The 15,572-nt window shown below is 42.5% G+C and overlaps 1 protein-coding gene across 2 annotated transcripts in view; it reads left to right on the plus strand.

The window, feature by feature from the left end:
- EIF2B3 (eukaryotic translation initiation factor 2B subunit gamma) overlaps positions 1-15,572 on the plus strand; it is a 138,230-nt gene that overhangs the window by 96,945 nt on the left and 25,713 nt on the right. For both annotated transcript variants that reach the window (XM_077333936.1, XM_077333937.1), the window contains exons 7-10: positions 4,224-4,354; positions 6,952-7,142; positions 9,895-9,972; positions 10,690-10,838. In XM_077333936.1, coding sequence (XP_077190051.1) covers positions 4,224-4,354; positions 6,952-7,142; positions 9,895-9,972; positions 10,690-10,838 — 549 coding nt within the window. The remainder of the gene's footprint in view (positions 1-4,223; positions 4,355-6,951; positions 7,143-9,894; positions 9,973-10,689; positions 10,839-15,572) is intronic.

Below are 15,572 nucleotides of genomic sequence, written 5' to 3' on the forward strand. Positions count from 1 at the left end.
GCTAAGCAAACCGCTTATGCGCGGGACGGGATGCAATGGTGACAAAACCCAGAGTTGCCGATTATACATATGGCCAAACCGGAGCCACTTCTGGTTGTGCCCTGGGCGCCCGGGAAGCTCCACTTTCTTCCGCATCTCACTAATGCAGCTTTTTTGGCGGCATACATCAACTCTGCACCCGGCTGCCACCTGCGACGTGCATAATTGGTGGTTTTAGCCGCCGCCATTCCACCTCAAATGTGGACCTTCCCCTCCGTGCATAATGGGCCCATTTTCCACACAAAGGACCATTTACTGTTGATTGGCATGTTCTGTTAGGATAGCAGCAATACCATCCCATTTGTGATCAGTTGATACCCATAGTCCTAGTGTCCTAGTATTAAAATCCCTCAGATGAAACTCCTTCATTCAAATAATACCTTCCAAAAGCACAGGCTTTGGAAAAATCCCAAACATAACCTGTTTAACCAGGAATCAATGACCAACATTCGGATTTGGGTTCTTTTGCAAAGTATTTAGTAATATGGAAGTAGTCAGATACTGTCATTCAACAGATTTGTCAGGGGATTGTCAATACATTTTTATTGGGACTATGTGACACTAGGTGGATGTCAGAAGAATGAAAGTGTTTGTCAAACTAAGAAAACATTTTTTACAACTGGGTACAAGTCTAATGCCTTTCAGTTTCCAATTCTTTCATTCACTCCTAGACTATGGTGTTCATTGCATCAGGCTATAGAGACCTTTGCCAAATACTGAGATTTTATATGTAATGGATCCCATAAATGTCCTGGCCAGCTTCTATGGGAAATATAACACTGTCGGTTTTAGACACAGCATAAAACCCAAGCAGGAAATCATTCCTGAATGGCACAGCTGCATGCAAACATTTTAAGCTAGTAAACTACCCATCTTAAATCTTAAATTAGCTATAATTCATGACATTAAGGACAGAATGCAAAATACAATACATAAAGGAGGTAAAATAATGAAAAAATAATGAGATTATACTTGGGATACATCAAATTGCTCTACATGCTATACCTAAAAATTTATAGGGTACAATTATGAAACTTCAGTTGAAAACCTCAGGAGTACCCATGCCAGGAAAATGCTGGGTTTAATCTTTACAGTAGGTTAGGGGATCAAAGCTGAAATATCCCATGAAAGTCTTGAGATGGAAAAAAAAATACTACTTCTGTCTTTAAATATTCAGGGGTTTGTTTTTCAGGGCTATTTTGCACGTAACTTTTTTTAAACACAGAGGTCAGTTTCTGAGTATAAAAACAGCCCTTCTGGATCAGATCAGTAGTCCATCTAGTACAGCATCCTGTCACATACCTTATCCAACCAGTTCCTCTGGAGATCCACAAACAGGGCATAGGGGCTGAGGCCTTCCCCTGATGTTGCCTCCTGACAGTGGTATTCAGTGGTTTACTACCTGTGAATATGGAGGTTCCCTTTAGTCACTGTGGCTTCCATTCACAGGAAGTTTCCCATATTATTCACTCTCTGTGTAAAGAATGATTTCCTTTTGTTCATCCTGAATCTAGTGAATCTTCAGGTGCTTTGTGAAGATGGTCTCATGTACCATCAGCAGGCTAATACAGCCCGGGCTATCTGATACATATGCCTGAGATGACAATGACATTCTTCACACACACACCATTCTGTATACCCAGGAACTAACAATTTCAAATAAGCAGAGTTAGCCTAAAGATATTAGCTTGACTTCTCTTACGTGCCTCATTTTATGAAACAAACAAATTGGCACCTCTGTCTGATTCAAGAAGGCAGCAACTCAGGTATCCTGAGTGAAAAAATGTCAAGTCCTTCAAGACAAGTGAGAAGCACTGGCAATTTGTTCTTGCTTTCCTTTGCAGAGTCTTCCATGGGTCTCCCTTTCAAGTTTCAACCTTGCTTGGCTTCTGAGATTTGACAAGATTGGGCTATATCATGCAGCTTTCTCTCCTGGGCGCAGAAATATAATGAGAAACAAACACTTCTGAAGTCTCTTTTAATTCTTGCACAATATAACGACTTACTTATCTGATACTATCAAGATGCTAGTAGCCCTTTCAATACCTGACTATGTAGATTTTTAAAACTCATTTTTCAGGCACATTCTTTGTGAAGAGCTCTGTGAATTCCCACAGTTAGATTCTCCATCTGAACAGAGTATCTCCAGGATCTTCTAGAGCTCTGAGAAGGGAGCTAGAGATCTCGTCCATTCCCTGAAGAAGAGAGAAATAGCTTCTGTGCACTTATTGTGAGAGTTCGGGAGAATGTCTTTCTGTACATTTGTCTTCTGTGTCACCACAAAAGCAGCATTACAGAAAACTTGTTCGCATTCATGCCTTGTTTGTCGGGTGTCCTCAACAACTAGTTTGCACTATGTGAAACAGGATGCTTGAATAGTTGGACCACTGATGTGATCCAAGAGGGCTGTTCTCATAGTAAAGGTAAATAATAATGGTGATGACATTGCTGCTTCAGTCAAAGTGGGTACAATAGAATCAACATACAACAATATTTTGAAGTTACGCACCTATCTCCAGCCCTGATATCAGTCCTAATACGATGCTCTTTTCTCAGCGTATATCTCATGATTCAACGAATAGAGCAGGAGACAGCTTTATCTTATTTCTCAGCATAGCAGGAATGCTAGAAAACAATTTACATTTACCAGTAAAGATGTTCTTGGTTCATTATAAAACTGTCTTACCAGATTTCACAAGTGTTTCTTCAAACCTGTGGTAATTTAGTGCATTCAAATACATGTTTCCACTCAACTCAATCATATGCCTTTTCAGCATCAGGAAAATGATTTTTTACGTTACTTTCATAAATTGTTAACTCACTTCCTAGTATTGTCTTATTACAAGTAATAAATCCAGTTTGATCTAGATTAGTATATTTTGCTATAAGCTTATATTGTGTTAGTCTGTTCTTGTTTTTAAGAAATATTGGAGGTATTTATTTTCTTACATTCTCACAAAAGGATGAATAACAATTTATTAACTATGTTAGCTTGCTTTGTAAAGTTTAAGGATTGTTCTCTGAGTGGCTCATAAGGTTTAAGGAGTTTAAGGAATTTTCTAGGTTCAGTAGTATTTTATGATTCGATAAATTCCTGTAATGGTAAGTACCTGTGCAACATCTACATTACGCTCTGCGGAGGCTACCCTGTTGGTCATTCCCGGCCCCAAGGAAGCTCGCCTGGCCTCAACAAGGGCCAGGGCCTTTTCGGTCCTGGCCCTGACTTGGTGGAATGAGCTCCCGGAAGAGCTGCGGGCCCTGCGGGAACTTTCAACATTCTGCCTGCAAGACAGAGCTCTTCTGCCAGGCTTTTAGTTGAGGCCGGGCAGCATGGGTGATCTGCCCCCTCCTCACAAATGTGGCGGTTGCGTGTGCCATCAGCCCCCCCTTTCTCCCCCCTTCCTTTTAGTGGTGTTATGGAAATTGGGTTAGTTGCATGAACCTGGCCACCATTCTTGTCTTGCCTTGTTGTGATTGGTGTACTGTGTTTTATTGTTCTTGTTACTTTTTTAGGGGATATAAATTAAATGATGATGATGATGATGATAATAATAATAATAATGGCTCCTGTCTCTGGAATTCACAAGTTTGGTGCCTCTGAATGTGGAGGTTCCCCTCAGCTACCATGGCTAGTAGCCACTGATCCATGGATCTATCTAAACCCCTTTTAAAGTGTTTATTCCTATGGCTATCATTATATCCTCTGGAAGCAAATTCACTTTGAATGGTCATCTGTGCTGTCATACAGTCTTTCCTCACAAATAGTTTATCTGAAGGATCTGTGTAGCAAACAATGCTTTGCTTTTAATGGGTATGCATGGAGGACAGGAATTGGATACAGTGGAGCATTTCTGCAGCTGGAAGGATTTGTGTCTGCAAAATGCAACTCTCTCCCTCCTTCCCTATCTGCTATTCCTGGAGGATAGGAAACCCCCGGCAGAAGGAGGGATTCCGGGAGATCATGCTTTGTGGGTGGAGGTTCAATATGCAGTGAATCCAAGCACATTTTTGCCCAAGAAGACCATCTGAAACTTCCACACCCTGACTGAATCTCTATAGACTTTTAGAAGGTGCAGGATTGCATTGTGTCACTTTCCAAATGGTCACGTGAACACCAGTTAACAGATTATCATCTGCCCTTCCTAAATATGCTGGGATTGATCTCTCTGTTTGTTTTTCCCCAGATCATTCACATCAATCAGGAGTGAGCTGATTCCATATCTAGTAAGGAAGCAATTCTCCTCACCAGCACCTTTGCAACAAGGGCAAAGCAACAAGGAGCAGGATGAAAAGAAAAAGGATCAGAAGTCATTAGGTTAGTGAAAGATACAGAATTTTAGAAAGCCTATGTGAGGAAGGAATCTGAAGCATACGGAGCAGATATAAACTGAAATTGTGTTTGGACAAATCACATTGATAATATGGCTTGGATCCTGCAGATTATTTCTGATGATGATGGAAGGGATCCCCCCCCCCCCCGAAATGCTGCTGCTGGGAGACAGGAAATTCCCAGAAAGAGCATGAAGCAGGAGTTGGGAGTCTATAGGGGGAGGAGGAATTTGCAACCATTGCCCAAATTGTGTTAAAGAAAAAACACTACATGATTTAAACCAGCCTTTTTCAATCTTTTGATTGTGGAAGTACACCTGAAATATTCTTCAGGCTTCAAGATACCCCAGAACTGATGTCAGCTGGTTATGCCTCCCTGACACAGTCAAGATCCAGGGTACTGCTTGTTGCTGCCCCACCCTCCGCCACCTTGCGTGGGGGCCAAGCACAAAGGAAGGAGACTCATTTGAGAGGAGTGCTTGGTCTCAGAATGGGGGTTGCCACTGACTGCAAGTCCTTGGCTTTTCTCATGGGCCAGCAATACTTAACCTCACTATCAGGCCTGCTTCCTCCCCAACCTCCGAATTTCACTTCTCTGAAGCGAATTCTCACTTCCAATGCCCACTGCCTCACCCCCCAAGCACTCAAGGGATCTCTCCGCTCGCCTTCTACCTTCCCACTAGCTTCTAGACTCCAAGCCCTTTCCAGGGGCCACGCCTGACCCGAGCCATTGTTCTACCTGCTGTTGGTGGCCGTTCTCTGCCAAGCTTGGTTTCTGGCCATCTGCTCTGGCCTGGCCTGCCACCTCCGAGGATTTGTTTGCTATGGCTCCTCTTGGCGGTCAGCGCTGCCCATGGTTTCTCAGGACACGGGGGTGGGGGTGGGTAGAAGTCAACGTTGCAGGTGCCGCAACCTGGAGTCAAGGCTGTTGCGGGGTGTCACTGCCTCCTGGGTGGGAGGGAACTTGGGAGAGTTGGGGCAGCCTGTCCCCTACAGCCACCCACCCCAGGAGTCACATGTTGCCTGGCAACATTAGCCAGACATGCCTGCCGAATGTGAGTAGCCACTCCCACTGCCCCATTACAGGAAGTGATGTTGCCAGGCTTCCCTCTCTCCTCCTCCCGAAAAAAAGTTCTCACTTGTTTCCCATGTGCATGGCCTCGGTAATAAAATAGAATGCTTGTTAAATAATAAATTATTTTCATTTTTGTGTGTTCAGTATGCTTGACTGAGCTGAACAGGGAAACATTCATCAGTCATAAAGCCCACCATGCAAAGTAGCAATTCTCCTCAGAGAAAGTGGTCTTTGTGATTCTGAGATCACTTGTAACTTTGGGAGATCTCCAGGCACCCCCAGGAGTTTAGAAATCCTAGCAAGGCCTGAGAATATATTTTCCCAGGTTCGGAAATGACTGCCAAGGCAAGGAGAAACCTTGGAAGATAGGAATCCTTGTGCGGGCTGGGCACAGCCCTTGCATTGGATCCAGGCCTTTATCTGTAGTAGCTCTCAACTAGAGATGCCGGCCTCCAGGTGGGGTGTGAAGATCCCCCGGAATTATAGCTCATCTCCAGATTTCAGAGATCAGTTCTTCTGAAGAAAATGACTGCTTTGAGGGTAGACTCTGTGGCATTGTACACTGCCGAGGTCCCTGTCCTCCTCAGGGCTCATCCTGAAATCTCCAGGAGTTTCCCAAGCTGGATCTGGCCACTCTACATCTCCATCCCCTGCCTGAAGCCAGGAGAGACTTAGCAATCTTAGGAGGGTGACGTTGTCAGATCCAGGCGGGGAGCTCCTGAGATTTGGGGATGGAGCTTGGGGAGAATAGAGACCTCAGTGGGGTACAGTGCCATAGAATCCATCCTTAAAGCATCTACCCACCCATCAAGCCCCAGAACTGCCCAGGGCCCTGCCTGGCCTCACACTTCTGCTGGCCTCACAGTCTGAAATCTGGGCCCTGAGAGCAGCTGGGAGCTAGGCCTAGACAGGCAACTCTCCATCCCACCTACCCCACAAAAAAAATCCCAAAGACCCTACAACTCAAGAACCAGCCCCAAGGACCTCGCTTGACTTCAGGTGCCGCCAAATGAAAGGTTAGGATAGCTGGGGAGGGGGGCACCCTCTTCTCATCCCTTCCAAGCCAATCATTGGCCATTTTGGGAGGGGGCAGATTGAAAATACTTATGTGGAAACAAATTAAAATTTGACATTCGAATGCAAGGACTGGTAGCTACATGAACTTCTGGGGTAGGCTGTGTCACTCCTGGGGAGCGCTCACATCACCCCAGGGTGACACGTCACTCCAGATGAGAATCCCTGAGTAGATCTATGCTTCTAGTGTAGTGCTTGCCTGCTATTTTGTAATTTATGCAAGGTTTGGGTCAGTAATATAATGCAGAGGCATCTGAATGCTGTGTCTTTATACCAAGGCCATAAAGTTCCACAGTTATTTTCTCCAAATCCAGTGTAGCCTGTACAGCACAAGGTATACATGCAGAAATATGCCATCCCATATCCCAGCTATTCTTTTAAAATAGCCTACAATGATGCACCATCTAATCTCACTTTTATGTGTATTTTTATAGATATCTATAGCTTCATGAAGGATGATAATCTGTTTGACTTGGATACAGAAAACTTTTGGTGGAATAATCACAGAGGAGATATGAATGAAGCATTCCATGGAGGGAAAGTTCGTTGCTATGTTCATATCATGGAAGAGGGGCTATGCTACCGAGTAAATACTCTTGGACAGTACATTGAAGCTAACAGACAGGTGAGGGCAAGAACACTTGCATACTTGGTTTTGTTTTTTTGGGGGCAATTCTGAAATTTAGCATGGCTTGACAAAGGTGAAGGGAGGTATATGCATGCAGTTACCCTGTTTTATGGTCATAGATACACAAATCCAGAGAATTGCTTTATTCTTCCTGTGAGTAACCACATAATCAGTCTGAAATCTTAAGATTTGGAGACCACTAATTATTTCCAGTCCAACAGGCTATGGTCATAGTGAGGAGCTGAGAAGTTGGATTAGAGTTTCAGGGACCATTTCCGCAAGAGGAATCTGTTCCCCCCTCCACATGACGTCGCCTGCATCCTGAGGCTGTCTAGTAGCTGGGTCAAGTCTTGGCTATTTTAAACTTGTGATTTTAGGAATTGCCAAAACTGAATTTACATCTCTAAATTGCACATTCCATCAGTGAGCAACCAGGAATAAGCCTGTATGGAGGGGGAAATGCATGATAGCTGCTTTGTCCCGCCCTCACACCCTCCCTCCCCTCTCCATTTCCTGTTCTGGATAATTTTTTTTAATGGCACAGTCTGTTGCAACATTACCGGAAACCTACATTGTCAAACCTACATTTTATTAACAATGCATCTGTGTTGTGCTATTACCGCATAGCACCTTTAAAGTGTCAACAGTCTTTTTGGGATCAGCTTGGCAAAACACAGCCCCTTTTCTGTTTTCTGGAGGTGGGGAATGAGCTGGAAAAGGGGGGGGGCAGGTGATCAGGCAGATTTCTCCCAGTCATACAAGGGTCAGAGCACCTTGTTTTTAAGCCAACCATTTACACAAAATGTCTTTTTGGGCTCCAGGGACCATATGAAGCCTTCTTACAACTCAGGCAGGCAAAACACAGCCCCATTTCTGTTTTCTGGAGATGGGAAATAAGCTGGGAAAGGGGGGGGGGGTGATTGGGCAACCTTCTCCCAACCATACAGAGGTCTGAGCACCTTTTTTTAAGCCAACCATTTATACAAAATGTTGTTTTGGGCTTCAGGAACCATGTTCAGCATCTCAGAAATCCACCCAGACAGAAATAAAGTGCAAAAGAACATTAATTACAAAAAAGGGGGAGAATGCTATATCATTCTGGCATTTCTTCATATCAATGTGACAGTGTTGATTTTTTATTAAAAATGCATCTGTGTTGTGTTATTACCGTATAGCAACGTGGAAGTGCCTTTTAAAATGTATATGTTAATTTCGGGGCTCAGGCAGGAAAAAAAGTTTCACTCCATGAGAGAACTGCTGTGCTGTGTTTGGTGGCTTGCTGTGATTGACAAGCCATGGAGCGGAGGGAACAGTTCATGTTGCTTTCCCTTGCAGCCTCATCAGGAGGAAAAAAGCTGCAACGGGGCAGAGGGAAAACTCGGAAAACTCAGGAGGAGTCTCCCCATGAGAAGGGCTGCAAATGCGAGATTTTCCATCCTGCATTTGCAAGCAGGAAGTCACTCATGTTTTACCCCTCTGTGCGGAAATGGTCAGGAGATTCATGTGCAAGAGAAGCAGTACTTGCTGCATTGTGTGTCTGTTTAATAAAGTTGCAAGAGTGAGCCAGTAACAAATGGTTGGTTTTCTGTTTTTTTTTTTCACAAACTGCCTAAATGGTTGAAGCATTTAGAGGCAGTATGGAAAAAGTGTTTGCACCTAGGTGGGTAATCCCACCTAATCTGTAAATTCTCAGAAAAGTCTTGGTGGTCAGAGAAGATATTCCTTGAATATTTAACTTTCTGGGATGGTAAGGAAACTCTGCTGAGGGGAAATGCCACAGCAAAAGTCAGTGAGTCTTTAAAAAGAGATTGCTTATTTGTGATATTCTGGAGCTTTTTCTTTTTTACTTCCAATGTAGGCAATTGCTTACATTTTAGTGTTGGGGAATTAAGGGTAAGATATAGTGCTTTGCGTTTAGGACTGAGTCAAATTATATGTGATGGGCAATTCCATGATTTTTCTGTCCATTTTTTAAAAGTGAAAAACTACTAGGAGAGGCTGAAATCAAGAAGAAGACTGGTAGGAAGAACTATTCCAGTGCTTTCCTACCATTTTTCTGTTGAAAATCACTGCATCCCATACTGATTTTTGGTATGCTTGGAAAACCCCACATCCTTTTGGTCAGAAATAGATGGTACAATATTGAGTAGATAGACAGGCCCAAAGGGATAGAGGTAAGCAGCTGGTCACCTGCTTCTGATTAATGGCACAATGTCAGTATTAAACAGCTGCTGCGAAGAACAGTCCTGGAATTGCCCACCATGTGATGTTTGGCCATGAGCTAATATTTGAATCCAGGTTTACTTTAGTCGTATAGTTTCTTACTTGTAATGTATATTGTTTACTGTGTGCAGTTAAACAGTATTCAGATTATGTTTGGAAGGGCTTCTAATTGCTGTCCTGCAGAATCTCCTGGAATCTGCCTGATTGCAGCTTATTAAAGGGTATAACAAAGTTTGAGTCCGGTGGCACCTTTAAGACTTTAATAAAGTTTAATTCTGGATATAAGCTTTTTGTGTATATGCACACTACTTCAGACACAGGATAGTCCAACATGGACTCATTGGTGCAGTTTGTGTCTTATAGATTAACCAGTGCAATTCAACTCTCTGTCTTCTTTGACTATCTGTTGATAATAATTAGTTTTCAGTGTTAGATCCAATCAATTGAGGCTCACTGTAATTTTTTATAACACATAATAGGCATAATTATCCATGGTTTACTAGTGACGTGGGATTTCATTTTCTAGGTTCCTAAATTGCTGCCTTTACTTTGTCCAGAAGAACCTCTGGTTCACAGCACTGCACAAATAATGGACAAATACTCGGTAAGTATTAACTTCTGCACATACAGGATGGCAAGACAAATTTGCACTGGGTGTTCTGCACTTTGTTTTTATTTCTATCCTCACATTAAGAGCTCGCATAATAAAATGAAATCTGTTGCTATGTCCCTTGGGATTACCCCCAAACACATTTCTGATGCTGACAGGCTTGATATGCATCTCCATTTTTATACAACTGCCATAGTCTAATGGAAGAAATTACCATTTACACCATGATGGACTGGAATTACAGTATGATGGATTTCTCATTCCTCTTGCTCTCCTTTATGGTTATTTATTATATTATTGCCAGACATTTTGTCCATTTGAATGCCTTTGTGTGGCAGCTGTAATGCAAAGGCTCCCCAGTTCTCTTCAGTGCCTCATAACTTACTTTGCAGTGAAGGGGATAAAGCAGTAATTGCTTGTATAGAAAAAAACCCTTGAAGTTTTCAATGCTTTATGGTTGTAATGGAGGATGAGACAAATAGCACATGTGGTGCTTTGTCAGAAGTCAAAGCTCTGCCTTTGTTCACACACCTAGTTCAGCTCTCAATGATCTCTCTTCAAATCTGCCCTTTCAGCATTCATCTGAATATACCTGGATCTGACTCATCTTCTCTGTATCCATCTCTCTGCTATACTAAAGTAAATAGGAAAAGGCAACTGGGGGACTTCTTTAAGCTCTGCCAATCTGACTGTTTTTATGTTCCTCTCTAGGTTGGAACTGATAGCATCGTGGGTGCATCTACACAGTGTGGAGAAAAGATTGCAATTAAACATTCGGTCATTGGCTCTGCATGCATGATCAAAGATAAAGTTAAAATCACTAACTGCATCATCATGAACTCTGTCAGAATTGAAGAGGGGTAGGTCTTCTCTCAAAATCTATGTGGTTTGCAGATATACATTGCTAGACTATCACAGGCATGCCTGATCTAGGGTGAAACCTGTTTCTCCAGTGGCCCAGGGTGGGGCAGTCCCTACATCTGGGAAGAAGCTCCTTCATGGAGGCAGAAGACAATACAGAGGGAACTCTCAGAAGAGATAACAGGAACACAAAAACAGCACTGGGATCTATTATGCACGACTGCAGCCACACCAGGCACTGAGCTTTTGTTTGGACACTTAATTCAATATCTTGCCTCTGTCAGAAGGCAGTCCTGACTGTTTTAGATTAAATATTTATTTACTTATTTGCATTATTTATAGTCCACCTTTTTCACAGGGACTCAAAGTAGGCTACACATTGCAAGTCAGCACAATTTACAAAATGGGATATTCAGTAAGCAATACATTAGGATTGTGTATGACTGTAAAGTGCCATCAAAGAATCATAGAGTTGGAAGGGGCCACACAGACCATCTAGTCCAAACCCCTGCTCAATGCAGGATCAGCCCAAAGCAACCAGGGTAAGTATCTGTCCAGCTGTTGCTTGGAGACTGCCAGTGAGGGGAAACTCACCACCTTCTTAGGCAATTGATTCCACTGCTGAACTACCCTGAATTTTTTTTTCTGATATCTAGCCAATATCGTTCTACATGTAGTTTAAACCCATTACTGCGGGTCCTATCCTCTGCTGCCAACAATCCTCTGCTGCCAACAAAAACCATAAAGACACCTATCATCTCCCTTCTCAACTTCCTCTTCTCCAGGCTGAACATTTCCAAGTCCCTCAGCCTTTCCTCATAGGGCTTGATCCTCAGACCCTGGATCATTCTCATCACTCTCCTCTGAACCCTCTCAATTTAGTCCATATGCTTTTTGAAGTGAGGCCTCCAGAACTCCAGGTGGGGTCTGACCAATGTGGTATACAGTAGGACTATGACATCTTGTGATTTTGATGTGATTCCTCTGTGATGCCCAAGACTGTATTTGCTGCTCATATTTAGCTTACAGTTCATAAGTACCCCAAGATCATACACACTGCTACCCAGAAATGTATTTCCCATCCAGTATGCATGCTTTTCATTTTTGTAACCCAGATGTAGAACTCTACACTCCTGCTTAGTGAATTGCACCTTGTTCTCATTTGCCCACTTTTCCAGCATGTTCAGATCTTTTTGAACTCTATCTTTATCTTTTGGGGTGTTCGCTACTCCTCCCAATTTGGTGTCGTCCACAGGAGTCCCCCTATCCCCTCATCCAGATCATAATTACATAATAAGATCCTACTTACAGTAGCCCAGATTTTCTCAGCAGGGTTTTCATTTACAAACACTCTTTGGGTGTGATCTGCCAACCAGTTCTTGATCCACCTAAGAGTAATAGGATCCATACTGCACTTTACCAATATCATATGGAGCCTTATCAAAAGCCTTATTGAAATCAAGGTAAAAAATGTCCACAGCAGTCTCGTGATCTAACAAGGTAGTAACTTTCTCAAAAAAAGAGAGATAAGTTTAGTCTGACATGATTTGTTTTTGAGAAAGCCATACTGACTCTTAGTAATTACAGCCATCTGTGCTAGCTGCTCAAGGAGATATCAAGCTGATAGGTTGGCAGTTACCCAGATCCTCTTTTTTCTCCTTCTTGAAGATGGGGACAACATTTGCCTGCTTCCAATCTTCTGACACTTTACTTCTTCTCCAAGAATTGTCAAGAATAATGGACAGAGGCTCAGAAATTATGTATGCATGTTCTTTTAGTACCCTTGGATGGAAACAATTCATCTGACCCAAAGGATTTGGTTTCATTTAAAGAAACTAGGTGTTTATTGTGATCCTAGGCCAAAACTCCCATCACTCACGTGAAACGATTTTGCCACATTGAGCTTGATTCCCCTCACATGAGAAGACTGAGGAGAAATCAGAATTGAGCAGTTCAGCCCTCTCTTCATTACCTGTTACAATGACACTTTCTTGTCCCCACAATAGTCCTTTCATGTCACTGTTGTTTTACTTACTTTGAATATAACTAAAGAACCCTTTTTTGTTGTTTTTAGCCATTCTTGCTAGGCTAAGTTCATACTGAGCTTTAGTATTTCTAACACTCTCCCTACATGCATTGGTTATTGTAGGTCTACTATTTTTCAATTTTCATGGGACTTCATTTTTGTATATGGATTACTGTGGAGTTCATGTTTTTGATAATATATTGTACCTCTGATAGCCACACCTGATTTTGTATTCTCAGAACGATTCCACATGAGGTGGAAAGGCTGGGCTGCACTTGCATGGCAGTGGGGCTAATCCATGCTTACGTACAACAGTGGTGCTGGCCACACCCCCTCCCAGCCCTGGCCTGCTTTAGAAAAAGAAGACAGAGGGCCATTCCGCACAAGGACCAATGTTGCCAATTGCTTTCACAAAGCGGAAACGCTATTTTAAATAGTGGAATCTTGGCGTTCCTCATACCTTCATTTGGAGTGGAATCCAGTAGCGTTTCATTCATTCCCCACAGGTTTTCGGTCTCGCAGGAATCGCTAGAAAGGAAGCGATTTTTTTCTGTGCTTGTTCCCGCCCCTGGCCGTCAATCAAACGGAACAGCCAATGGGCGGTTGTTATCATGCTCCCGAAAAGCCCCTTTCCCTTTAAGCACAGGTTTAAAACACACACACACATGTTGCAACAAATATGCAATGATTCGTTGCAACGGAGAGACCCATCTAGCTGGCAATTCATTGTTACCACGCTCCCCCGAGTAGAAAAAAGATCCCCCCCCCGCACGGGCGCGATTTTTGGCCGAAATTAAAGGGAACTGGCGAACAGGGGGCTGTGTTGTGCTTGGGGACTTAGGGGAGCTTTAAAGCACTTCTGGGGAGGGACTGTAGCCAGAGAAGCCTCGCTGGGTGAATGAAGCCTCGCTGGTTCGCTGCTTTCCCCGCTCCAAGGGGAAAAAATGGCAATCACTTAACCGGAAGTTCGGAGGAGAGAGCCAGGGGGAGGGACTTTGTTGCAACCGCTACATTGAGAACGCACAGGTCTTTTTTGCAAGTGTTGCAGGTTGTTGTCAAGAGTGTAGCGATTTTCTGAGGGTGAATCCACTTTTCCCGATTCCCCGAAAATCGCTACAACAAAGCGATTTTGGCGCTAGTGCTGCAGGAGTGTTGCAGATTGCTCACAATGTCATGCATAACGCAGTTCTAGTGGCGAAAACAAAATGTAAGACTAGAATATTTTTTTATATACAAGTTTTTTTATTTTCATAAAGATAGAAATATAGAATACAGTATAAGTTATTAATACAAAGAATAGTAAAATATTGAAAATGTACGACCCCACATTAACTACACAATGATATAAACTTTTGCCCAAAGCTTATAAACTTGTTCACATTTGAGTCTAAGAGCCATCCACTTTTCCACTACATTTAAGAAAAGAGGCCTAGTTAATTATACCAAAGAAAAGGAGGCACCTAATGGAGGAGATGTAAATGTAAATGTAACCAATGAAGACTTTATTCTATCATTTTTTGTATTAACCCAGAATATTAACAGGAGTCTTCTGCAGTGAGCATATAAAACCACTACTATATCATCTACATTGGCTTCCTGTTTATTTCTGGGTCCAGTTCAAAGTGCTACCTTGAAAACCCTGTCTTGGCTCCAAAGAAGGACTGTGGGAGCCTAAAATTTGGTTTTAATTGATAGTATATTTTTGTGACACTGTGAGTGGCCTTGGCCATTTTTTATATGGCCAGACATTATAGGACTTCTTTACATAATTAAAAATATTCCGTAGTGCCTGTATTCTCACATGTTCATAATCAATCACAATAAAAAATGTGGAGGTATTTGGAACTTTGTACAGTGTCTGCACATATTGTGATTGATGTTGCTGTGGTAGAGTTGATTATTTTATCCCTCAGTGCAAGGTAGTTGTCCTTTACATTGAGACTAGTTTACTAATATGAGTGCAAATGACCCTTAATCAAAAGATTGAAACCCAAGCCAGACTGACAATTGTCTCCTTAATGCATTTCCTACTGCTCTGCTTGTTCTTCCTTTTCAGATGACAAACTAATGCATGTTCCACAATCAGGAAGTAACCAAGCTACAGAAATACAGTTGCCAAGTAGTCTGTACGAGTGTATGTAGCCCAGTAGCCAAATGGACTCCTTCAGTCTCTATAGCGGCTGGTTTTGAGCCCTGGCTTTGTTACTTTGGTTGAGGTACAGAAAACAGTGGTCAAATGATTTATGCTCCTGAGACCCTCATGCTAAAGTCATTTGTTTTAGGCCACTTGCAACGTAAACAGCTATGACCTCTGTCAATGACTGAAGGGAGTATATTGAAGGGGGAATGTCCTGGTATAAATGCCTTATAGCTGCCTCCATTCAGCTCCCCTTGATTAGAATGTAACCAATTGACGAAATGTAGGTTACACTAACTATGTTCACTAAAGTTGTTTCACTGTACCTTATGTAGCAGTCAGAATCTTAGGACTAAACTCAGTTCTGAAAATAAGGTTTGGTTCCCTCCTCACACATAACAGAGAATTCTTAGGACAGCACTACTCATTGCATGCAACTCCGTTATCCTTTTGTACCTTAAAAAAAGGACAGATGTTATGTTAAAATATGGGTAGACAGTTTGTACCCATCCATAATCTAGAGGGAGGGTATCTAATTGTTTCCCCAGCACACTCCTCATGCTAGAAATT

Source organism: Paroedura picta, chromosome 4 (assembly GCF_049243985.1).
Source record: "Paroedura picta isolate Pp20150507F chromosome 4, Ppicta_v3.0, whole genome shotgun sequence".
NCBI lineage: Eukaryota > Metazoa > Chordata > Lepidosauria > Squamata > Gekkonidae > Paroedura > Paroedura picta.